At 45.5% G+C, this 23,025-nt stretch overlaps 4 protein-coding genes and 1 long non-coding RNA gene across 7 annotated transcripts; 3 read left to right on the forward strand and 2 right to left on the reverse strand.

The window, feature by feature from the left end:
* Positions 1-137: 137 nt before the first annotated feature.
* On the reverse strand, positions 138-4,088 carry si:ch211-63p21.2 (FH1/FH2 domain-containing protein 1). Of its 2 annotated transcripts, XM_058067554.1 has the most exons (10): positions 3,743-3,886; positions 3,466-3,666; positions 3,259-3,399; positions 3,018-3,200; positions 2,837-2,956; positions 2,608-2,769; positions 2,284-2,537; positions 2,011-2,212; positions 1,823-1,931; positions 138-1,750 (listed from the first exon to the last, which is right to left on the reverse strand). In XM_058067554.1, exons 3-10 carry the CDS (start codon positions 3,370-3,372, stop codon positions 1,722-1,724), a joined length of 1,173 nt encoding a protein of 390 aa, XP_057923537.1. In that variant the 5' UTR covers positions 3,373-3,399; positions 3,466-3,666; positions 3,743-3,886; the 3' UTR covers positions 138-1,721. The 2 variants fall into 2 exon arrangements, with proteins under 2 accessions (XP_057923537.1, XP_057923536.1); XM_058067553.1 differs by having other exon boundaries at positions 3,466-4,088.
* Positions 1,481-4,585, forward strand: LOC131125732 (uncharacterized). Its single transcript, XR_009129057.1, has 3 exons — positions 1,481-1,624; positions 1,836-1,953; positions 2,043-4,585. It is a non-coding gene; the product is annotated as an uncharacterized LOC131125732 (long non-coding RNA).
* Positions 4,586-5,378: 793 nt separating this feature from the next.
* On the forward strand, positions 5,379-9,259 carry si:ch211-63p21.1 (uncharacterized). 2 transcript variants are annotated; one of them, XM_058067636.1, is made up of 7 exons: positions 5,379-5,580; positions 5,929-6,016; positions 6,112-6,201; positions 6,270-6,344; positions 6,697-6,767; positions 6,856-7,027; positions 8,562-9,259. In XM_058067636.1, exons 2-7 carry the CDS (start codon positions 5,954-5,956, stop codon positions 8,745-8,747), a joined length of 657 nt encoding a protein of 218 aa, XP_057923619.1. In that variant the 5' UTR covers positions 5,379-5,580; positions 5,929-5,953; the 3' UTR covers positions 8,748-9,259. The 2 variants fall into 2 exon arrangements, with proteins under 2 accessions (XP_057923619.1, XP_057923620.1); XM_058067637.1 differs by having other exon boundaries at positions 5,929-6,011.
* Positions 9,260-11,141: 1,882 nt separating this feature from the next.
* LOC131126384 (kelch-like protein 33) lies at positions 11,142-17,238 on the forward strand. Its single transcript, XM_058068844.1, has 4 exons — positions 11,142-12,521; positions 12,586-13,525; positions 13,588-13,755; positions 15,068-17,238. Exons 1-4 carry the CDS (start codon positions 11,429-11,431, stop codon positions 15,588-15,590), a joined length of 2,724 nt encoding a protein of 907 aa, XP_057924827.1. The 5' UTR covers positions 11,142-11,428; the 3' UTR covers positions 15,591-17,238.
* On the reverse strand, positions 17,108-21,462 carry si:ch211-63p21.8 (kelch-like protein 33). The gene is made up of 5 exons (XM_058068845.1): positions 20,562-21,462; positions 19,925-20,490; positions 18,283-18,653; positions 18,038-18,208; positions 17,108-17,937 (listed from the first exon to the last, which is right to left on the reverse strand). Exons 1-5 carry the CDS (start codon positions 21,259-21,261, stop codon positions 17,418-17,420), a joined length of 2,328 nt encoding a protein of 775 aa, XP_057924828.1. The 5' UTR covers positions 21,262-21,462; the 3' UTR covers positions 17,108-17,417.
* Between the last annotated feature and the right edge of the window lie 1,563 nt (positions 21,463-23,025).

Genomic DNA, 23,025 nt, shown 5'->3' on the forward strand with positions numbered 1-23,025 from the left:
GCAGACAATGAATTACACTGAAATATCATGCTGCAGTACTCCACCTCACCAAAGCCTCATGGAGCTGAAACATGCTTGTCGCTGCCGTCCTTCTAGAAAGAAAAGCCAGAATCAGATTCTTTATTTATTTGCTGAAATACAGCAACCCTCCAAAGGGGTCAGTGCCATGAACCTCATCGTACATCACTGCATTGGAACATGTTAAACACAAGAAGTTAGCAAACTTTTAGTAATTAAATCAAGTGAAACAAAACCATCACTATCATATCTTGACCCACGCTGGATTAAGGTATTGCAATGTATCACTATATCAACTTTTCTGGATGCAGCCCTCGGTGGAATAACTGTGGACACATTGGACTGCCTATTTATTGCTATTATTATCTGTTTATTCTACTATCGCCAAACAAGGAGGACGAGGAGGAAGTTGTGGCACAAGGGAAAAATGAAGGGAGGGAAAACTCCCCCCTCCTGCAATGGTGACCTGAAGTGTGCCTTTCCTCCTCCTCCTGCTCTCATGCATTTTTCTCTCTCTCATTTTGGCCCACTGAGCTCATGGAAGACTCCTCATTTAAATGCACACCAGCTACAGGGCAAGTCGCAGGGCAGACACACAGAAACCTCTCAAAAACATATCAGGTTTTATCTAAAAAAATAAAACAAATGTGACTCTTTGCCATATGCAGGGTACAACAATAAGATTTTAGTGTGTGTACCATATTAACAATTATTCAAGTGCACAAAAGCATCAGGACACAAGGCCATTACACCTGAAAAGACTTAATGCAAGAGTTTTGAAGCGTATATGTGGGAATTTAGGTTACTGAGTCAGTTCTAATTCATGCTAACAGTTTTAAAATTAATATTTTAGTATTAAGGGCAACAAACCTATGACTGAATGATTAATTTGTTGATTCTGTCACATGTTCAAGTTTTATTGAGGGGTTTTAAATTTCGACTTTATGGAAGATAAATTAACCAGGTGTTGCACTGCCACCTGCTGGCTCGGAGAGGCACTTTTGCAAGTACGTTAATGAACTCAAGTGGATGTTCGATTGTTTATTCGTGTTTTGTTCGCACCAAACCACATTTTATATAAAGCAATAGAGTTGTTCAAATATCTACATGTAGATTTATCTACAATAACAACAAACTAAAAAAAAGTTAGCCTGGGTAAACATTACAAGACAAAATAGTCACGTTTTACAAGTGCCACAAAAAAACAAAATGGAATAAATCTTACGTTGGAATGCTCCAAAAACACACGAACCATGACGTGAACATGAAAAATGAGTAAATAATGCCAAGATTAGCAATGGGACACACTCAAACACTCCAAAAGGCGTCAATACGGAAGTGAGAAGCAGCTAAGTTACGCCCACCTTCTATGTACATTCCTCTGATTGGCTAATCAAATCAACTAAACTAAATACCGTTGACCCATTGGTCAATTATGATTATGAGACATTTGCTAGTCTGTCGCAAAACTCAGGAACCCGGAAGACGAATTAATTTTAATACATGTCGTTTTAATAAGATAGCTAGCTATTGTTTGTTTTGAATATGCTCAAATGTTTAACGTGACGAAAACAACCATGAAAAGAATTTGCCAATTTTCTTTCAAGTAAGATATGTTTTTCAATTCCCTCAAGTTTTTATGTTAAGTTAGCTCTTATGGAAGAGTGTATTTTGTTGTCCTCAATAGTTTTCCATCACCATGGTCACCGCTTCAATTTAGTTGAGAGTGGACCTAACAAGTAAACAAATTGTTTAGTTGAGCATTTTAAAAATCTGAAAAAGATAATGGAGCACCTCGCCTCACCTTTGACATTTAGCATCCTCCTGCGGTGTCGAGGCAGCGTCACATCCAGCCTGGAGGTGGATTCAGGTGTTCTCAGCACCGCCTCAAGCCTGCAGTGTTGCTCACTTTCCTGGTGAAATAACACAGAACCAGTAAGACATTGTTTCTTTGCTTTTAATTCATCCACCAGTGTGCTTCATTTGCTGTACATGTGTTTGAGGCGGTTTTCCTTTTCTTGCAGAAGCGTTTGGACCTGGACTTGCAGCTGCACACTCTCTCTGATGCAGAATGGCTTGCCGAGCAGCCCGGAACTCGAGAGAAAAGTTGCTTATGGTTTTACAGAAGTCCTCAGCTCTGGTTTCTCGTGCCATCGTTTTGGAGTAGCCCAGGAACAAGAGGAATGAATGAAACCTGGAAATATTGGTTCTGGTTAATAAGCAATCATCCCTGCAGTACCTCGAACTAACACTACAGTGACCCACCTGTTGACAACCCTCCTGTGGACTGCTCTCAGAACCTTCATCCTGTCATCAATCTCCCTCAGGATATGTGGAAGCCTGTGACAGAGCACACTGTCTGGTCCCAAGCTATCACCACCTCCTTTTAATAGTCGCCTCTTCTCCCCCTTTGCTGGGTTGCATTTCTTCGCTTTATCCAGCATCTTCACCTGCTCCCATGATGCCTTGCATAGGTCCCCGAGGTGGTCTAGGTTGGCTTGAACCAGGGAGTAGTCACACTGTGAAACATGGTGAAGGATTTTCTTAGGATTTAGTGAATCTTCAAAAACACAAACAATTGCGCACCACCTTTCCAGCTTTGCTAACTGCTGTCAGGTCCGAGTACAGATCCGAAGACTGTGGGTAGAGTTGCAGCAGGAGCACGCAGACATGATGCAGCAGAGGCTGGCGGGAATGTGTGTCCCTCACCTGGGAGAGCTTGCCCAGGTAACTCAACTCAAAACCACGAGCCTGAGGTGCAGAAGTCGATGCATGACTCACACAGAATGGACCGCATGATGCGTTTCTCCCTTCTCACCTTACATCCGTTGAGGAAGTTACCAATGGCTAACACCGTTGCTAGAATGTGTCTGAAGGTCTCGCTAGCTACCAGCTGCTCCATGGCGAGCTTCAGATGGAAGAGTGGTTCAGCGATCTCCTAACAAGAGGTGAGAACTGTGAGCAGAGGGTAATGATTCAAAAGAGTTTTCATCACTCACTTGCTCCAAAGAGTCATAATCCAACACGAAAGCCCATAGCTGAAGCCTGGAGATCAGATGAGGGATCTCCCCTAAAGCTTGAAGGCAGAGCTCGGCTGGGGCTAGAGGACAGTTTGGGTTTTGTCTTTTAGCCTCCTTGATCAGACAGAGTTCTTCCTCGGTTGGGATGAGAGTTTGAAGCCGCTGCGGTGCACAAGAAAAACTTCAGTAAAACATTACATGTTAATGGCCAGGACTGTACCTGAATATCCTCTCGGTCCAGCACACTGCTGTCCATGCTGTATATAGCAGGAGGGAGGAGATGTGGGGGTGGCAGGCGGCTCAGCGTGATGGTAATGTTGTTACTCCTCTTCATCCCCAGCACTGACACTGTCGCTTGTTTCTGTGTTAAAAGACAAGACCATGAGACATCACTTCATGATGGTGGACCAACCCTGACGTCTCTTACCCGCTGTCCACAAGCGACACTCAAGCAGGTGCTCTTGCTTTTGCATTCAAAGAGTAACTCCAGCCATTGTGTATCCAACTGGACTGACTCCAGCCCGGCCCAAATGGTTTGAGTCCCAAAACGAGTCCTCCTAGGAAGCGGGGTCAAACTCTGCAGGGCCCTCCAGTGAAGCTTCAGGGTGGCACATTTATTGGCAGCACCCTTTGGGGAAGCCAAGAAGAGTTTGACATCAAGAGGAGGAGGAGGAGGTGGTGGAGGTGCTAAGACACCACAAAACCTTTCATCTGTCGAGTTGGTTTCTTCTTCTTCGGTGCTGTCCACTTCTTCTTCATCCCAGAGGTCCGAGAAGTCTAAAGTGTTAAGGCAGAGGTGTGGTAGAGTGGTAGGCGTGAGGGACCAATCCCATTTTGGAGGACTGTCCTTGGTTTGGTCTGAATCTTTCATGGTCACTTCAACATATTGAGGTGTTCTTCTGTCTGGATGCACCCTTCAGGAACCTCGGTCTGGTCTTCTGTTTCTTTCTTAGTCCTCAAATGTTCAACATCGCCTTAATGATTTTGCAGCCATCGTTTTAGCTCCTTCTCAGAGAGAGAGAGAGAGAGACGCCGTCCGTTTTGATATATTTGAGTTGCGCCCTTTCCCTTAATTTTCTTATCAGCCCTTCATCTCCTGTTTATATTGTTGCTTGTATATACAACTCTCCACTATCTGATTTGCATCTGTTTGCCTCCCATAAGTTTTTTTTTTTTTTAATTCAACCTTGGATCACATTCCTGGACATCCGCACATCTGCAGATCAATTCATGTTGACAAAATCAGAACACATGAAGCCCCAAGAAGCTGAAACCGTGTATGTCCAGCTTAGCAAAAAAACACACATTACGACTATGTTCTGAGGTCAACTCGTTCACGGTCGACTTGCAGCCATAATGAGGTCCCCTCCCTCCGTCATGCAGCCTCCCTTAATCACTCTTTATCATTTTTGGTGGCTCCAGGGACATTTAGGACAAAATGGGGGTGCTTGACCTATTTAACCAAACAAACTATACACAGATTTGGCGAATTTTGGGGTAGGCAGCATGATGAAATAGTGGTTAGTACGTATGTCTGCATCACTGTACACTGTAACGAATCTTTGTGATTTCCACAGTATAGTACTGTATTAATGACAGTGCATTACAGTGATCTATGCTTATAATAAAGTAGTGTGATTCTATTCTGGACTATTGTAGTATTGACACTAATTTACTCTAAATGTTTTCACATTAGAGTACTGTAAATTACACACACTTTCACAGTAAAACCAGTCCATAAATAATAAGTAATTTGCTGTGAATCGAATTACAATATTTTACTGCACTTTAACAATAGTTACTGTATTACGAGCAGTCCATTACTGTGATTATGCAATGTGTTACTGTGAATTATATTCACATTATATTACTGTGAATATGACTGTAAATTGTACCACAATGGCGCTTTCAACAGTGCTTTGGACATGTTCACAGTAATTTACATTAAAATTTGTGTAAATTACTCTATTGAGTTTTGTCAGGATACTGCGGCTTCCTCCCACATCCCAAAAATATGCAGGTTTGTTGGTTAATTTGAGACTCTCAGGTTGTCTGTATGTGTCCTGTGATTGAAAGGTGGCCTGACTAGTCACCTGTCAATCACTGGTAGTCCAGGTCAAACTGGTTTTCTAGGGTGTTATACCGCCTCTTAAATAGAATAGCCTCCAGAATAATCATACATTGGTTATATATATAATAACTCAAATGTTAGCTTTTTGACTTACAGTACAGTATTTTTATTTATGTGTATATAAAAATAACCATGCATGCCTTTGCGCCACTCGTTTTATTTTGAAAAAGTCAAGCGGAACTCCGCTCTCCTACGCACTTCCGCTCTGTTTGGAAGAAGCGATGGCGGTGTCCCGCTGAGCGCGCGAGCTGTCAATCATCCGTATGTCGCATGACGTCACGAAGGATTTGCTACAATGTCAAACATCGGGGAGCAGCGCGTGCTTACCATGACACACAGGACCTGGCTAGCCTGCCAACACCAGACTCCGTTTACATTTTAGGCGGTTTACGCCGTCGTCATGTGGTTCAGGTAAGATGATCAAATGTCTTTTTTTTAAACCCAGCATCGCGTCGAATGACTCCTTATTGTATTTTCGGTTTACCTATAGGTCAAGGGATGTTGTGTTTTTTGTGTGTTAAAAGGCTGTTTTGTAGCCATAGTAGCATCATTTCCCGTCTGGTCCTGATGCGAAAAGTTGCCTGTTATGTAATGTGAGTGCGGCACTCCTGGCCAGATGTGACTGGCGTGACTACGTCATTAACACCAAGTTTGTTTACATTCTAAATGACTCAACATAAGCACATTAAAACTGTACATTTCAGGAAGTGTAAGAATATTGCAACAATAGTACATAATAATGCATAATGTCTCCTCCAGGTCTATGTGAGCCAGGTCAGAGGTCATGCTGCGGGGGAACTCCCACGGCCTCTTTTCCTCAGAAGAGACATCCGACAATGACTGTGAGGTTGTTCATCTTTAATATCCACTCTCTAACACACTTCCACACACCAGCTTCCATTATAAGCGCACATTTAAAGTGCTTTTCTTTTTCCCTTTCAGGTGGGGTCGAGGCACCGAGGTCCAGATGTGGCGTGCATGTGCCAGGTCACTCCCTGCCCGCTTTATTCCGAAGCACACACTTCTTCATCGGTGAGCACTTACCGGGTCGGCGTACAACTCCTGGTATAATCCAAGGTCACATCTCTGTCTGTTCACAGGAAGCGGTGCAGTGTGAACGCTGTGGAAGAAACCCAGTTGTGATGACCCGCTACTCCGAGGGATACGGAACAGAGGTACTGTGGCTTTTGTCGCCATGGAAACACATCTTTTGTCACTGGAAAAGTCATTAATTTGGAATGAAAGGCCAAAGCACTTAATACCATAAATATTGTATAATATAGCCTATTTACCTAGACTGCAAAGAGTTCCTTGGAAGCAGATGCTAAGTGGAGACAGGCTGTTATTCATAAAAAGTGATTATATATGTTCTCTCATGATATTTCAAATGTAGCTACTGCCATCATGTACACTTTATATAGTAACAATAAGTGATACAACATCTGTTAGAGGTGTTATTTGGAGCATTTATGATATTGTGTATATTGCACGCTATAGTATATAAGGTATTCAAAAGTTCACTTGCAGGAGGAGTGTATGCTGTCAGACCCTCAGGGGGAAAGTGACGCAGACGCCGACATCGAGGACACTGACTGCAGGTGGCGCCACTAAGTTGTTTCTTCTCACCAGAGTCCACCAGCTTTTTTTTTCCCACCTCCTCCTAAATAACATCTTACCTCATTTTAGACTCCAAGAACCTGGCACCCTGCAGCGAATCAGCTCACGGCGACGCAAACGACAGCGCGTGGCGCGGCAGGATACCACAGAGAGTGAAGATGACGGAGGTCGGAGTCACGGGTCACATCGTTGGAACCTGCGGCTCAGTCCAGATAGGTCACAGAGCCGCACCATCCTGGAGGTAGAGCATATCATGTGTTACATATACACTATAGCTCCCAAAAGTGGGTAAACCCCTCACATTTTGAATACTGTCATGATATTAATATTATATATTGGTTCCAGATGAGTGAATTTCCATGAAACTTAATTATAAATGTAATATTTTCAGAGTTAAATACGTTTCTTAACATTATTAGACACTCTAAACATGAAATAACACCACTGTAGTCACATTTACACTCGTTTTACCCAATAGAGTAGACATAATTGTACATATTACTGTTATATCTTGTTGCATTCACAGATCATACTGTTTATAATTTATATAATCTGCAATAGCCATACTCTAGTCACTTCATTGCAATATTGCACATATTACTGTTATTATATATTGTCACATCCATACTGTACATACTGTTTATAATCTGTATCATCTGCAATAGCCATATTATAGTCATTTATATCCCTGTACATATCCTCACTGTATTATAGTCATAGCCTGTTATAGTTTGTAGATATGTCCATTTTTCTGCAATTACTTACTACTAAGGTACTTAGAAAATTGCACTTCTGGTTGCTAACTGCATTTTGTTGCCCTGTACCAGTGACATGAGCAATAACAATAAAGTTGAATCTAATCTAATCTAATCTAATAATCAGAGCCTCAAACAATGCTAGCATTCGGAGAGTTCTTTGTTTATTTTTTACATTACAAAGTAACATTACTGACACTTATTTGTGACCAGTAGTAGAATAATACATATCATGTCTTTCAATGCATTTTTTCAATGCCTTGCATATGTATGTTAGATTTGAAAATGCTTAATTTAAGTAAAAATACATAGAATTTGCTTAAAAACTGTGATAGAGTGAAGCTGCAAAATTTGATGTACGATGTGGTGGGGGGGCAACCGTATGGCTTGTAAAGGAAACTTGCATATATTTTAGAGTAGTCAGTGTATAGCTTGTATAGCTGTATTTACTATGCATTGAAAATGAGTCGCCGCGGCACGGCGGTCTAGTGGTTAGCGCGCAGACCTCACAGCTAGGAGACCAGGGTTCAATTCCACCCCCGGCCATCTCTGTGTGGAGTTTGCATGTTCTCCCTGTGCATGTGTGGGTTTTCTCCGGGTACTCCGGTTTCCTCCCACATTCCAAAAACATGCTAGGTTAATTGGCGACTCCAAATTGTCCATAGGTATGAATGTGAGTGTGAATGGTTGTTTGTCTATATGTGCCCTGTGATTGGCTGGCCACCAGTCCAGGGTGTACCCCGCCTCTGGCCCGAAGACAGCTGGGATAGGCTCCAGCACCCGTGACCCTCGTGAGGAAAAAGCGGTAGAAAATGAATGAATGAATGAAAATGAGTCTACACAGTTGTTATTGTCTAAATTGCTGGCAATACAAAACACCGCTCTCTAAAGTACGTATATGAAGTTCAGGTTTTATTATATAGATAAATATGAAAATAGTTACTGAAATGTGATTGGCTGTACTCACTTTTCTGTGATACTGAATGTTATGATGATGAGTTCTTCCTGGCGTACATGCAGGAGAGCATCTCGCAGGTGAGGCCGCTCGTCATCAAGCAGGACAAGCAAGCGGAAGCGGCTAAAACCGGCCAAGAACCTCTGGTGTCTCCATGGGCGCTGCCCCTCTCGTCCCCGCTTGTCCTTCTCTTCTTGCTCGTCCTCGCTGCCGCCATTGCATCCTTTCTGCTCACATGGATCAGAACCTGACAGACAGAGTCAAGAGTCCACAATCAAGCACAAACACATTTGTCATTCCTGTCATTGTTTTGTTTAGTGTCAGGAAGTCAGTCAAAAGTGGCCCCCTGTTTGGACCCTTCTATAGAAGCCATTCAAGTCAATATCATGTCATCACCTCCTCCTTTTTCTAAATAGCCTCACACAGAAAGTCGGCGTGACACAACAATGACGACTATGCAAATCCACTATTCCTACTGTGCTAGTTGGCCGCTGAAGAACGCCCCCCCCACCCCCTCCCCATGTCCTTGTCTCCACACACTGTACCTCCTTCAGGGCTTGTGACCTGACTAGTTTAAAAAGCAATAGCAGGAGAGATTCCATTTTTGCTCCCACATGTGATTGCAGTATCTTAGTATTTTATGTACCTTCTGATCTAATCAAGTCAGCTGGACAATCAGTCAGTCGGTTAAAGCTAAACTCTTATCTGACCAATGTGTGATCAATGTGTTTTGTGTTTCAACGGTCCATAGTGCTTCAATAAAATGAACATTTTTGACTAAAGTCTTGTTGGTATTTATTCATTCATATAGCACAATAACAAACAAAAAAAATTAAATTGAGAATTATCATCTTTATAAAGGCAGAATTTGTGATCTTATACTAAAATAAAGTGGCTAGTAATCATCTATTTATAGACCACTGACACCATCAGAGCCCCCCCTACCCTCTAAGTCAGCTCAGCACTAAACAACCGGTCACCTCAAGAGTCTTTTCAAGTTCAAAGACACGTGACCTCCAGGGACTGTGAGGGTGTTAACAGCCTAGCAGTCGTCAACACGATGCTTCACAAGTTGACCTTGAAAAGGTTTCAGCGCATGGAGCGACCCCATCAACTTCATCAGGGTGATGAACTTGCCAGCTTCCCTTCTTCTTTAAATGCCTTCACTTTGTGCGTAGGTTTGAGTCATAGAACCTGACTCATTGCCCGACTGTGTGTGTGTGTGTGTGTGTGTGTGCACTCAGAGCAGCAGTCATGGTGGGCAGGTAGGCGTGTTTAAAGCGGTATATCTGTGAAGGTACCATTAGTCTTGAACCAAAATGTCACCTCTTATGTAGAAGTGACTTTTTTAGTGGTGTTCTAACAGCAGGGGTGTCCAAACTGAGGCCCACATTCATAAACATTATAAGATTCTGACTCGGTTGGACGCTCCAGATCAAAATTTTAAGACTATTTGAAAAATTGCAAGAATTTACATTCTAAGGTTCTAAGTCCAGCTTCAACACGAAAAGAGAAGAAATTGTGAGTGAGACAAAAAAATTAAACTAAATAAGTTCATCAGCGGGCGGCATGGCGGTCAAGTGGTTAGCGCGCAGACCTCACAGCTAGGAGACCAGGGTTCAATTCCACCCTCGGCCATCTCTGTGTGGAGTTTGCATGTTCTCCCCGTGCATGCGTGGGTTCTCTCCGGGTACTCCGGTTTCCTCCCACATTCCAAAAACATGCTAGGTTAATTGGCGACTCCAAATTGTCCATAGGTATGAATGTGAGTGTGAATGGTTGTTTGTCTATATGTGCCCTGTGATTGGCTGGCAAGCAGTCCAGGGTGTACCCCGCCTCTCGCCCAAAGACAGCTGGGATAGGCTCCAGCACCCCCACAACCCTCGTGAGGAAAAAGCGGTAGAAAATGAATGAATGAATGAAGTTCATCAGCAGGCGACACGGCGGGCGAGTGGTTAGCGTGCAGACCTCACAGCGAGGACACCAGGGTTCAATTCCACCCTCGGCCACCTCTGTGTGGAAATCTCCGTGCATGCGTGGGTTTTCTCCGGGTACTCCGGTTTCCTCCCACATTCCAAAAACATGCTAGGTTAATTGGTGACTCCAAATTGTCCATAGGTATGAATGTGAGTGTGAATGGTTGTTTGTCTCTATGTGCCCTGTGATTGGCTGGCGACCAGTCCAGGTTAGAAAAGCGGTAGAAAATGAATGAATGAAGTTCATCAGCTGATCAAAAGTTTAAGACCAAAACTCACAAAAACCCGAAACCCCCACTCAAAAACAATCACTAAAGCCACTCACAACCTCTACAAACAACATTGTGAGGATGAGAATGAGAAGCCCAAAGGCCCATGTGACCACAACATGAACTTGTCAGCTTCTGATGAGGTCCTTGTGTCGGCTCTTTAAGCAGCTGTTTGCTCCCTATAACGCGTACACAACAGCAACAACAGGTGTAAATGTGTTGTTTTGTTCGCTCTGCCCCCCCTCTCAATCCTTGACCCAGATTCCTCAGTGTTTGGATTCAGAGAAACAACGTGAACTCACCTCGCCTCCCTCCCCCCCTCTCTCTCTCCCTTGGCATTTAATACTGATCCCACAGTATCATGGCTTGGAATTAAATGTGCCTGTCAAGACGAAGAGAGCCCTGGGTGGCATCCAGCTGCCTCCAAGTCTGGATGGCTCGCTTTAAATGGGTCAGATGTTTGCTTTGGATTTAAAAAAGCTGCAGTTCTTCAGTACGGGCGAGGAGGCCGTGTGTAACATTAGCACCTCAGACAGGCTGGAATTCTAATTAGCTGATATGCTGTACAGTAGTACGCCCGATATAGCAACCTGTTGGCTTGCAAAGACGATGAGGAGCGCGTGAGTGGAGGGCAAGGGAACAAGACGCAGTGAAGACAGAGAGATGTTTCCATTTTGACTGAGCTCCATGGAGGTGGTGAATCTACAGCTCCAGCCCGACTGGGAGCAATGGAGGAGAGAGATGGAAGACAGGTGGAAGAGGACATGGAGGGAGAGGGTGAGGCGATGGATGAGCGAGGGGGAGGATGATGAAGAGACAGACAATGAGGTGAGTGAGCAGGATGAAGATGAAGGAGGAGAAACAGAGAGTGAGGAGTTTCAAGATTTGCATGAGGAAGACAAGGAGGATGATCTGGGGCAGGGAAGGTCAGCTGCAGAAGATTACTTAGAAGGTCCTAGATCTTTGACAGATGAGAACTTGGCAACCATTTCCAGCCAAGATGAACTGGAGCAGGGAAGCTCAGTTGCAGAAGATTCCAGATCTTCCGAAGATCAGCGCAAATGTCTTCAGATAGAGGAACAACATGATGATAACAGAAAGTGGAGAAATGGAATGCAAAATACGAAGGAGGAGGCAAGAAACGCTTTGGAAGATGAAGAGACACCTGCTGTGGCATTGTGGATGAGCCATGAAGAAGAAGAAGAAGAAGAAGAAGAGGAGGACGAGTCCAGTGATGGTGATGATGAGGAGACAGTGAGCTCTCAGGATGAAGATGAGATAAAAATGTACACCAAAGACGACCACCATGTGGAGATGTTTCACACTCTGGCATCGTTCCGGGACTTGTCTCAATTCACCGACCTAACTCTGAGCACCAAAGACGGCAGGAGGCTACACCTGCACTCCGTTGTTATGGCAGCCATCAGCTCGCTAGTCCAGGACTGTCTGAACAACAACGTGCACCACGAAGAAGCGCAGGAGCGGTCCATCTTCTTGGAACTAGACATGGACCACCATAGTTTGGAGGCGATTGTAGAATTTGCCTACACTGGACTCATATCCTGCCTGGAGAACGTGGAGCAGGTGAAGGCTGCAGCTCAGACAATCGGTGCCTACAGAGTGTTGGAAGTTCTCAAGAAGATGGAGGAGTCCAGCACAAATGGAGACAGTATGTCTTCTTCACAACAACTCGCCGTTAGTCTTCGATCCACCAGAGAACTCTGGATGGACGGAGTAGGCTGTGACATCACCATAGAAGCAGTTGGATTATCACTTCCTGGTGAGTAGATATCTAAGCTAACACTCATAGTCCACGTCAGGGTGTCTAATTCTCCTGCCTCCAGTCCACAGAGTCATCCTGGCAGCCAGCAGTGACTTTTTCCGAGGAATGTTCAATTCAGGAATGAGAGAGTCCACTCAGTCTCACATCAGCCTTCCGTTTCTATCAGCTTCAGACTTGGAAGTTCTGATTGCTTCCTCCTACAGCGGCACCCTCCCGCTTAGTTGGAGTCGCGTGTTTGAGATCAGCAGCACCTCCCTTCAGCTCCAGTACCAGCCGGCGCTGTCCCTGAGTCTTGACTTCCTGCAGAAGGAACTCAACCCACACTCTTGCCTGGATGTGGCATCCTTTGCCAAAGCCTACCAGATGGAAAAACTTCTGGAAGTCTCTGACAAGTTTGTGTTGAGGCAATTCCAAAAGGTGGCGTGCACCTGCAAGTTCAAGGACCTTCCGGCCAAACAGCTCTTGAGGTACCTGAACAGTCGCTCATTGTGTGTTCCGTCTGAGTTGGTTGTGTTCAAGGCGGTGGTAGCCTGGATCCAAGCCAGACCCAAGGCTAGGCTTAAACTTGCCAAGGAGCTTATGAAGACCATCTACTTCCCACTCATGACCTTTGAGGAATTCAAAGAGGTTCGGTCTGTCAACATGTGGTCCAAGCACAACCTGGTAGACCTGTACGAAACAGTCTGGGAGGATTTCTGCTCCAATGAGGTGGACCCACAATGCCAGTGCCGCATTTATCTGCCAGAACAGAGTCTAGTTCTGACCGGAGGTGACCAAATCTCTGAGGACTTGGGCCGGAGACATATCAGCAGAGAAGTCTGGTTTGGGAATTCCTTGATGAACCAAACGGGAATAAGAAAGGCAATGGAGTGGAGGCAGCTGGGAGAGATGCCAGAGCCTTCCAGGTTCTGTCACGAGGTGGCAGTGCTCCAAGGAAAACTGTACGTGATTGGTGGGAAGAAGTACTACGGTACAGGAGACACCCTGCAGTGTGTTTATAGGTGAGGCATCCAGTTGTTGATCTTTCAACCTTGGATTATAAATGCATCTCCTTTCACCGCAGATACGACCCGCTTCAAAACAGCTGGCAGAGAATGGCCGACATGACACAGAAGAGAAACTCCTTCTCGGCCGTGGTGATTAGCGGGAGCATTTATGCCATCGGGGGGCACTGTGACCCGGAATACATAGAGAGTGTGGAATGTTTCTCACCTTCGGCCAACTCGTGGAGGTGGGTTAAAGCCAGTTGAAGGTCGGGGGCTGCATGTTACCAGATGGTTGGGGAATCAAACCCTAAGAAATGTAGCATTATCCATCCATTTTCCTCCGCTTTAACCGGGTCCGGGTCGCGGGGGCAGCAGTCTCAGTAGGGAAACCCAGACTTCCCGGCCCCTGGCCATCTCCTCCAGCTCCACCGGGAGGACACCAAGGCGTTCCGAGGCCAGCTGTGAGACATAATCCCTCCAGTGTGTCCTAGGTCTGCCCCGGGCCTTTTCCCGGCTGGGCATGCCCGGAACACCTCACCAGGGAGGCGTCCGGGAGGCATCCGGACTAGATGCCCGAGTCACCTCAACTGACTCCTCTCGATGTGAAGGAGAAACGGCTCTACTCTGAGCCCCTCCCGGATGACTGAGCTCCTCACCCTATCTCTTAGGGTGAGTCCAGCTACCCTACGGAGGAAACTCATTTCAGTCGCCTGTATCCGCTATCTCATTTTTTCGGTCATGACCCAAAGCTCATGACCATAGGTGAGGGTGGGAACATAGATCGACCGGTAAATTGAGAGCTTTGCCTTCCGGCTCAGCTCTCTCAGGACCTCATTCCCAACCCAGGACCTCATTCCCAACCCAGAGGGAGTACACCACCCTTTTCCGACTTAGAACCATGGCCTCTGATTTGGAGGTACTGAGTCTCATCCCAGACGCTTCACACTCAGATGCAAACCGTCCCAGTAAAAGCTGAAAGTCGCAGCCAGAAGAGGCCATAAGAACCACATCATCTGCAAATAGCAGAGATGAGATTCTAAGGCCCCCGAACCCCCGGACTCCCTCAACACCTTGGCTGCGCCTAGAAATTCTGTCTATGAAAATTGTGAACAGAATCGGTGACAAAGGTCAGCCTTGGCGGAGGCCAACGGTCACCGGAAACAGGCTCGACTTACTACTGGCAATGCGAACCGGGCTCCTGCCTCGTTGGTACAAGGACCGGATGGCACGTAGTAGCACGCCACCAATCCCGTACTCCCAGAGGACCCCCCAGAGGACGCCACGAGGGACACGGTCTAATGTTTTCCAAGTCTACAAAGCACTGGTTGGGCAAACTCCCATGCACCCTCAAGAATCCTTGTGAGGGTGTAGAGCTGGTCCAGGACGAAAACCACATTGGACCTCTTGTAGCAGAGGTTCGACCAACGGTCGTACCCTTCTCTCCAGCACCCTGGAATAGACTTTCCCAGGGAGGCTGAGGAAAATGCAGCATTAGGTTGAAGTAAAATCCTGTACATGGTCAAAGGCTGTAAAAAGTTGTCGTGTTTTCCATTTCAGCATGGCCTGTCCTTTGGATCTAACCCTAAGTGGACATGTGGCAAAAGTGTTGCAAGACCAGATCTTCATCTCCGGAGGCCTGAACAACGACTACCCATGTCTAGCTTCTCTGTTTGTGTATCACCCAGAGAGAGGATGCACCTATCTGGCTAGCATGTCTCAACCACGTGCCCACCACTGCATGGAAACCCTGGATGACCGTCTTTACGTAGCCGGGGGGATCACGTTGGACAGTAACGATGCGGCGATAGACCAGCTCACCTGTGAGGTGTACACTCCCGCAAGTGACATGTGGACGGCTTTCTCGTCCTTGCCGGTGCCTCATGTGGGGGCAGGGAGCGCCATATTGGAGGGGAAGTTGTATCTGCTCGGCGGGTACAGCCAGGAGGACTACAGCGACACCAAGATGATCCACCGCTACGACCCGGCCCTGCTCAGGTGGGAGAATATGGGCAAGATGCCCGGGCCCAACAACGATCTACGGGTGTCTTTGCTACATTTGCCACCACATGTACGCAAGTAGGACATGTATTTAAAAGTGTGAAGTCTTCTGTAGTATATTTTGTGATATTTTTGCTTGTTTGTCTACTAACTACAAAAAAAAAAGCATGTAGGACAAATACATGACAGTTTTTACAATACGATCGGAAGGGGGTACCACCCGAGACCACCTTCGAAGAACAAAAAACATGAGTAATTGAGACGCACATCCTCCTAAACCTCCTGCAAGCTTGATTGATTTTGGATCAACATTTGCAATATTCATTCATTCATTCATTTTCTACCGCTTTTTCCTCACGAGGGTCGCGGGGGGTGCTGGAGCCTATCCCAGCTGTCTTCGGGCGAGAGGCGGGGTACACCCTGGACTGGTCGCCAGCCAATCACAGGGCACATATAGACAAACAACCATTCACACTCGCATTCATGCCTATGGACAATTTGGAGTCGCCAGTTAACCTAGCATGTTTTTGGAATGTGGGAGGAAACCGGAGTACCCGGAGAAAACCCACGCATGCACGGGGAGAACATGCAAACTCCACACAGAGATGGCCGAGGGCGGGGACCGAACCCTGGTCTCCTAACTGTGAGGTCTGCGCACTAACCACCAGACCGCCGTGCCGCCCCATTTGCAATATAAATTTTGCAATATAAATGACTCCAGAATAGTCGTAAATGACTCCTAAATAGTCCTCACATACTTATTAAACACATTGGAAATTATTCATTCAGGGGGTGCTGGAGCCTATCCCAGCTGTCTTTGGGCAAGAGGTGGGGTACACCCTGGACTGGTCGCCAGCAAATCACAGGGCACATATAGACAAACAACCATTCACACTCACATTCATACCTATGGACAATTTGGAGTCACCAATTAACCTAGCATGTTTTTGGAATGTGGGAGGAAACCGGAGTACCCGGAGAAAACCCACGCATGCACAGGGAGAACATGCAAACTCCACACAGAGATGGCCGAGGGTGGAATTGAACCCTGGTCTCCTTGCTGTGAGGTCTGCTCGCTAACCACATGCATAAATACTCACCACAAATGATCGTCGTCACACTAGTCGCTCGTGCTATAACCGCGCTTCTGTTGTTTTAGCACCACCTGTCACCCCAGCTAGCTGTCAGCGAAGGCGTCCCCCCCCCAAAACCGCATCTACATAATCCACACTGCTTACCTGTTGACATTACAGTAACAAGTTACGAATAAATGCTGCATGTTTTGAGGCAGAATGGACTGTGGAAGCTAATGTTTCCATAGCCAAACAAACATTGCCTCATTATAAAACTTATTTTTTTTAGGGTGATTGAGATGTGTTTTCTGCAGGAAAATCTATTTTCGGAGAAAAAAATAAGTTTGAAAAATCAACACATTTGCAGAATCAAGTGTTATTGTTTATGGTATTTTGTCTACTAACTACTAACCAATACTAACTAATAAACACATAGCCTGTAGGAAAAATGCATGTAGGACATTTTCAAACAAAGAGTGTTTTTTTAATGCACTGTATTTAAGGTTGTACTTTATTTTTTGCTGTATATTTTCTAATATGTTTGATTGTTTGGCTGCTAACTAAAAAAACTACTTCAGGAATGCACTAATTAGGTAAAAACACAAAATGGTGCTAGCATGCTCATACTCGCCAGTCAATGTTCTTATTATTATTATTGTGTCGTAAGAACTGAAATAAAACAACATATATATTATATATATATTCTTACATCTCCTATCTGAGTTGGTCTATTTATTCCTGCATCATCTGTCCACTATACACAAGATCCAAAGGAATATTATATATTAATATTTGTTTTAAACTCTTGCACAATGGATTATCAGCACAAAACCTGACTAGCACCTCAAGTGCTGGGGAAGTCGTAGCACACAAGCCTTGATGTCAGTAACAGCTGCTGGAAGCTTTCCCATGTTTTCCCAGCGCTGCGTGCCACAGTTAAACCGGTGTACAAGTCCGGATTCGCTGTAATCCTCCTGACAGTACCCTCCTAGTATGTACAGGTTCTCCTCCAAGATGGCCGAAGCTGCACCCACGTGAGGTTGGGGCAACGGTGCAAAAGATGTCCAAGAATCAGCGCTGGGATCGTACACCTCACAGGCGAGTTGGTCGGTATAAAACTTTCGGAGATTGCACACGCCGCCGGCTACGTATAGGCGACCTCGCAGTGCCTGCATGCAATGTTGGGCTCGGTCGTGGGTCATCTCTGTCAGGTGGGTGATTCCCGCCTCTGGATTGTACAGGAACAGGGAGGTTAGACACACGTACCGGCGGTCAAAACCTCCAGAGATGAAGATCCCTCCATTGAGAATGGTGGCAGCTTGGCCACTTAGTGGCTGGTCCAGAGGACGGACAAAGCTGAGCAGAAGAAGACGGAGATTACAAATCAAATGAAGTAAAGATGCATGAAGCTGCTGAAGATACTACTCGTCAGAATACATGAAGTTTCCTTCCTCACCTCCAGGTGTCAGCTTCTGTGTCATACATCTCCACACTGTCCACATTGGTGTTGATCTCCTTATCTCCACCAATGGCATATAGCTGACGTTGGTGCACCACCACCGAGAAGTTACTTCGAAATTCCTGCATATCAGCACACCTCTTCCAAACATCATGGCCACAGTCGTAGCTGGCGTGAAAAGACAAGACAAAGATGAGAACATTGCAACAGAAGATGTTAAGAACGTGCAGGTTCACAGTCACCTGTAGGTGGATTTCATCACATCATCCTTGGAATAAAAGTGACATCCTCCAACCACAAACAACCGCTCACCGACGGTTGCCACCCCATGTCTGAACACCGGTTTGCTTGGAATCTCGGTCAGCTTCCTCCACTCAATGTCCTTCACAAGACCAGTTCCACAGCGCAAGGAGTTGGCAAACCACATTTCCCGACTTGGTATGCGCTGACCTACATCCGGGTTGAGCTGGTCGCCACCAACAACAATTAGGGAGGCTTTGGGGCGCCTCACTCGACACTGATGCTGCACCGACAAAGTGGATGCGAACTCCTTGAAGGCAGCACCATACAGATGAACCTCTTTGGCTTCCATGCGAAGGTTAATTGCCCTCACCTCTCCAACGATTACTAAGTGGAAGACAGAAAGAGAGAAATTTAAAATTCATAATATCAATTTGGGCGTCATGGTGGTCAAGTGGTTAGCTCGCAGACCTCACAGCTAGGAGACCAGGGTTCAATTCCACCCTCGGCCATCTCTGTGTGGAGTTTGCATGTTCTCCCCGTGCATGCGTGGGTTTTCTCCGGGTACTCCGGTTTCCTCCCACATTCCAAAAACATGCTAGGTTAATTGGCGACTCCAAATTGTCCAGAGGTATGAATGTGAGTGTGAATGGTTGTTTGTCTATATGTGCCCTGTGATTGGCTGGCGGCCAGTCCAGGGTGTACCCCCGCCTCTTCCCCGAAGACAGCTGGGATAGGCTCCAGCACCCCCCACGACCCTCGTGAGGAAAAATGAATGAATGAATGAATATTAATTTGGCAGGCATTACATTTTTTTTCTAATGAACATAAAAACGTCTTTTGCAAAGTTTTGAGGAAATCCATTGAGATTTAGAGGTGCCACCTCACACATAAACTTTTGTAAAATTTCAGAAAATGTGCAATTTCTAATGTGCAATTGCCAAAAAGTTGACCTGGAAATGTTGAGTATAATGAACTTCTATACAGCATGATTTTCTATAGGGTTATCAAAGGGGGCCCAGACCAAAGACCAAGCTGCGATTGCTAGCATGTTAGGAGAGCTGGTGGGTTGTGCTGCACAGTGCCTAAAATAATAAATGGATAAAAAGATTAAATCAGATTATGTAGGACTACAGTACCACTCTCAATAAATATGAGGCATAAGAAATACTGTCTACTCTATATTACTGTTATTGATGTTATGCTTGCTCAGCTATTAGCTAACTGTCATTAGCAAACTGTAGCTACCTAATGTTAGCTACAGTAGAGACAATGAGCACTAAATACCTATAAATATGACTACAAATCATTCAAATTACAAAAAACAAAACCACAAATATGCTAGTAATATGTAATAGGAGTATAAATACCAACAAAAACATCAAAATCACCTCAGAGTTCTTGAGCTGCATTCTTTGCTAACCTCATATCTCCATGGCGACCATTGAACTGTTCACCACTTTATTCCTCAAAAACAGATGTATGGTGGCACCCCTAAATAATCATGTATTGGAAAAATATTTTGTATGTGTTGTTTCTACATATATTGGAACACTTTTAGTACCCAAATTCAATAATTGTGTTTTTTTGATGCACCCTAACCGACACCCAAACATCATCACAGGCATGAAAGCACTCACTCACCTCCCTGAACTCTCGAAACGTCATTAGAGGAAATCGAACCCCATTCATAAGATGTCCAGCATGGCCCAGTCTCTCGTCAGGGTCCGCCTCCACCCAGGAGACCACAGCTCGAAAGACCACCAGCTCAGATGGCACACACAGACCGTCACTGCAGATCAGGTCTAGAAGCTTCTCAGCCTGGAGGTCCATGAACTTTACATTTGTAGATACTTCTAAGAAGTTCCTCAGCACGTAGTCATTTGCTTCTTCTTGGAGCTCTGACATCTCATAAGCTTCGGCAAAAGAAGCCACATCCAAGCAGGAATCAGCTCCCATTTCCTGTCTCATGAATCGCAGACAGAGGAAGATGGCCGACTGGAACTGGAACCGAAGTGCTGTGCAGGCTGTTTCAAAGACGCAGTCCCAGCTGAGAGGAAGGTACCCGTGGTAGCAAGAACCGATCAGAGCACCAAACTCTGGAGCTTCTTCTAAAGTAAGGACAACATGGTTTTGACGGGATTCCTTCATACCGCTGGTGAACATGCCACGGAAGTAGTCGCTGCTTGTCGCCAGGATGACCCTGTGGACTGACAGGAAGAGACTTGGTACGAGCCAAAGTAAACAATTGGGAACATCAAAAATATGAGTGATTACCAACCAGGGAACGAAGCACCGCTCACATCTAAAATGACATCACATCCCACTCCGTCGATCCAAAGTTGCTTTACAGATTCAAATGTAGACTTCATCTCCTCTTGAACTTTGTTCTTTTTAGGATCTTCTTTCGTTCCTGATGTTTGGAGGTCTAACAGTCTGTGGACTCCGAGTGCACGAGCTGCACGAGTTACGCCGTCACCTCTTAAGAACTCCCCAGTGTAGGCAAAGTCTATAACAGCCTGTAGTCCAACCTGATCCACTTCTGGATCCACAGACAAGGACCATTGGTTGGGTCCGAATTTGAAGGTTTGGACCTCTTCCATCAGGTGCTTCTTAACAACCGTGCTGATAGCAGCAAGGATGGTGGAATGCGCCTGGAACCTGCTCCCATCCTCAGTGGTCAGTGTCAGGTCTGTGAGAAGACGGCCTTCACGCAACTCCGTCAGAGCCTTGAACATCTCACAAGGAAAGCTTTCGTTGTGGTAAATCCGGAGATTATCGCCTTGATCCGATCCGTCCTGTTCCAGCATCCTGCTCATCAGCCCCAATCTGGAATCATTGAAAGCCACGATTCTCCTCAGCTCACGCTGATCTCGCTCAATGCCCTCCTTGCCTTCTCCGAGGACTTGCGCCCTCCTTTCCTTCTCTTTCCTCCATTGCTCTTCCCATCCTGCAGGCAAGCCGCTCCTGTTCGATTCCATGTGGTTTCAACCAGGTGAAGTGAATAAAATAAACACAGTAAAGTGTACACTCGTGTCTGTGTGAGACTCAAAGCTGCCTGCTCACTCTAACACTGGACGACAACATGATGCTATTTTGAGCAATGGCGTCGCACAGATTCATTTTCACACAAACTTTGGCAGACATTGTGATCTTCACGGTACACGACCTTGGCTCTGGTAACAGAGTTTGAACAGTGTGATGGGAAAATTTGGAATTCTAACTTCAGTTGTTATTTGTTGTTGTGGGGAAAAAAATAACAACTAATAGAATGCCTGAAATAAAGACAGAATTTGGGTAGTTTTTATTACCTTTGCTAAGCTAAGGGGTCAGACAACACTTAGTATGCATTACCATTACTTTAGGTGTCTGGCCAAGACCAAAACTCTTATACTCTATATTACAGGGGTGGGCAAACTACGGCCCGGGGGCCACATTCGGCCCGCTAAGTGTTTGAATACATACCTGTTCTTTCCAAATTTAAATAGCTGTTTTATCAATTTGGTTATTTGATGTGGTCTGCTGTTTACAAAGTGCTCCTGAAAAAAGTGACACAAGCACATAATAATAATCATTAATTCATTCATTCATTCATTCATTTTCTACCGCTTATCCTCACGAGGGTCGTGGGGGGTGCTGGAGCCTATCCCAGCTGTCTTTGGGCGAGAGGCGGGGTACACCCTGGACTGGTCGCCAGCCAATCACAGGGCACATATAGACAAACAACCATTCACACTCACATTCATACTTATGGACAATTTGGAGTCACCAATTAACCTAGCATGTTTTTGGAATGTGGGAGGAAACCAGAGTACCCGGAGCAAACCCACGCATGCACGGGGAGAACATGCTAGCTGTGATGTCTGCATGCTAACCACTCGACCGCCATGCAGCCATAATAATTGATTCATTCATTTTCTACCGCTTTTTCCTCATGAGGGTCGCGTGGGTGCTGGAGCCTATCCCAGCTGTCTTTGGGCAAGAGGCGGGGTACATCCTGGACTGGTTGGCAGCCAATCACAGGGCACATATAGACAAACAACCATTCACACTCACATTCATACCTACGGACAATTTGGAGTGGCCAATTAACCTAGCATGTTTTTGGAATGTGGGAGGAAACTGGAGTACCCGGGAACATGCAAACTCCACACAGAGATGGCCGAGGGTGGAATTGAACCCTGGTCTTTTAGCTGTGATGTCTGCATGCTAACCACTCGACCGCCATGCAGCCCTAAGGTTAGCTTAAATAGCAATTCTTCTGGCATAGTTGACCCCATGCTAGATAACCTCCTGATTTAGAGGTCAACTATGTTTGTCGGGACTTCCTGATGCCCCCTTGTCCTGGGAGGGGGTGGCTTAAAAAAAAAAAAAAGAGTTCCACCTTGTTTTGCAGTCCTTAAAGTACAACCCTTCCCAGCCCCCCTTGTCCCCAAAAGTCCCCAAAACCACTGAAAGGTGCTTATTTCGGTGCTTAAATTGTATTTGACTTATATATATTGAATTAAAACTCATGAAAAGAAACAAACAGCAGGTTGTCTACAGCCACCAAGTAACACTAGCTTTGATCATATACATTCCATAATGTGATGCTATAGTGCCATACCTTTATCTTTATGGAGCCTTCCTCCTCTTCTTTCCAAATTGTGCACCTGATGGCTCTAGCAGCCAAGGCTAAACCATATCATAACATACCATATCCAATCATAATTTATTAAATATTTGAAAAGTGAAATAACATGGTT

This window comes from Doryrhamphus excisus, chromosome 3 (genome assembly GCF_030265055.1).
Source record: "Doryrhamphus excisus isolate RoL2022-K1 chromosome 3, RoL_Dexc_1.0, whole genome shotgun sequence".
Lineage (NCBI taxonomy): Eukaryota > Metazoa > Chordata > Actinopteri > Syngnathiformes > Syngnathidae > Doryrhamphus > Doryrhamphus excisus.

Coding starts and splice junctions, on each gene's coding strand:
- si:ch211-63p21.2 (XM_058067553.1), bottom strand. CDS start 3,909: ATGAAAGATTCAGACCAAACCAAGGACAGTCCTCCAAAATGGGATTGG. Junction 2,770..2,836: donor ACTTCCTCAACGGATGTAAG/GTGAGAAGGGAG, acceptor TCTGCACCTCAG/GCTCGTGGTTTTGAGTTGAG. Junction 2,538..2,607: donor CAGTTAGCAAAGCTGGAAAG/GTGGTGCGCAAT, acceptor CATGTTTCACAG/TGTGACTACTCCCTGGTTCA.
- si:ch211-63p21.1 (XM_058067636.1), top strand. CDS start 5,954: ATGCTGCGGGGGAACTCCCACGGCCTCTTTTCCTCAGAAGAGACATCC. Junction 6,345..6,696: donor CCGAGGGATACGGAACAGAG/GTACTGTGGCTT, acceptor GTTCACTTGCAG/GAGGAGTGTATGCTGTCAGA. Junction 7,028..8,561: donor AGAGCCGCACCATCCTGGAG/GTAGAGCATATC, acceptor GCGTACATGCAG/GAGAGCATCTCGCAGGTGAG.
- LOC131126384 (XM_058068844.1), top strand. CDS start 11,429: ATGGAGGTGGTGAATCTACAGCTCCAGCCCGACTGGGAGCAATGGAGG. Junction 12,522..12,585: donor AGTTGGATTATCACTTCCTG/GTGAGTAGATAT, acceptor TCCTGCCTCCAG/TCCACAGAGTCATCCTGGCA. Junction 13,756..15,067: donor CCTTCGGCCAACTCGTGGAG/GTGGGTTAAAGC, acceptor TTTCCATTTCAG/CATGGCCTGTCCTTTGGATC.
- si:ch211-63p21.8 (XM_058068845.1), bottom strand. CDS start 21,261: ATGGAATCGAACAGGAGCGGCTTGCCTGCAGGATGGGAAGAGCAATGG. Junction 18,654..19,924: donor CGTTTCGAGAGTTCAGGGAG/GTGAGTGAGTGC, acceptor ATCGTTGGAGAG/GTGAGGGCAATTAACCTTCG. Junction 18,209..18,282: donor GTGATGAAATCCACCTACAG/GTGACTGTGAAC, acceptor TTTTCACGCCAG/CTACGACTGTGGCCATGATG.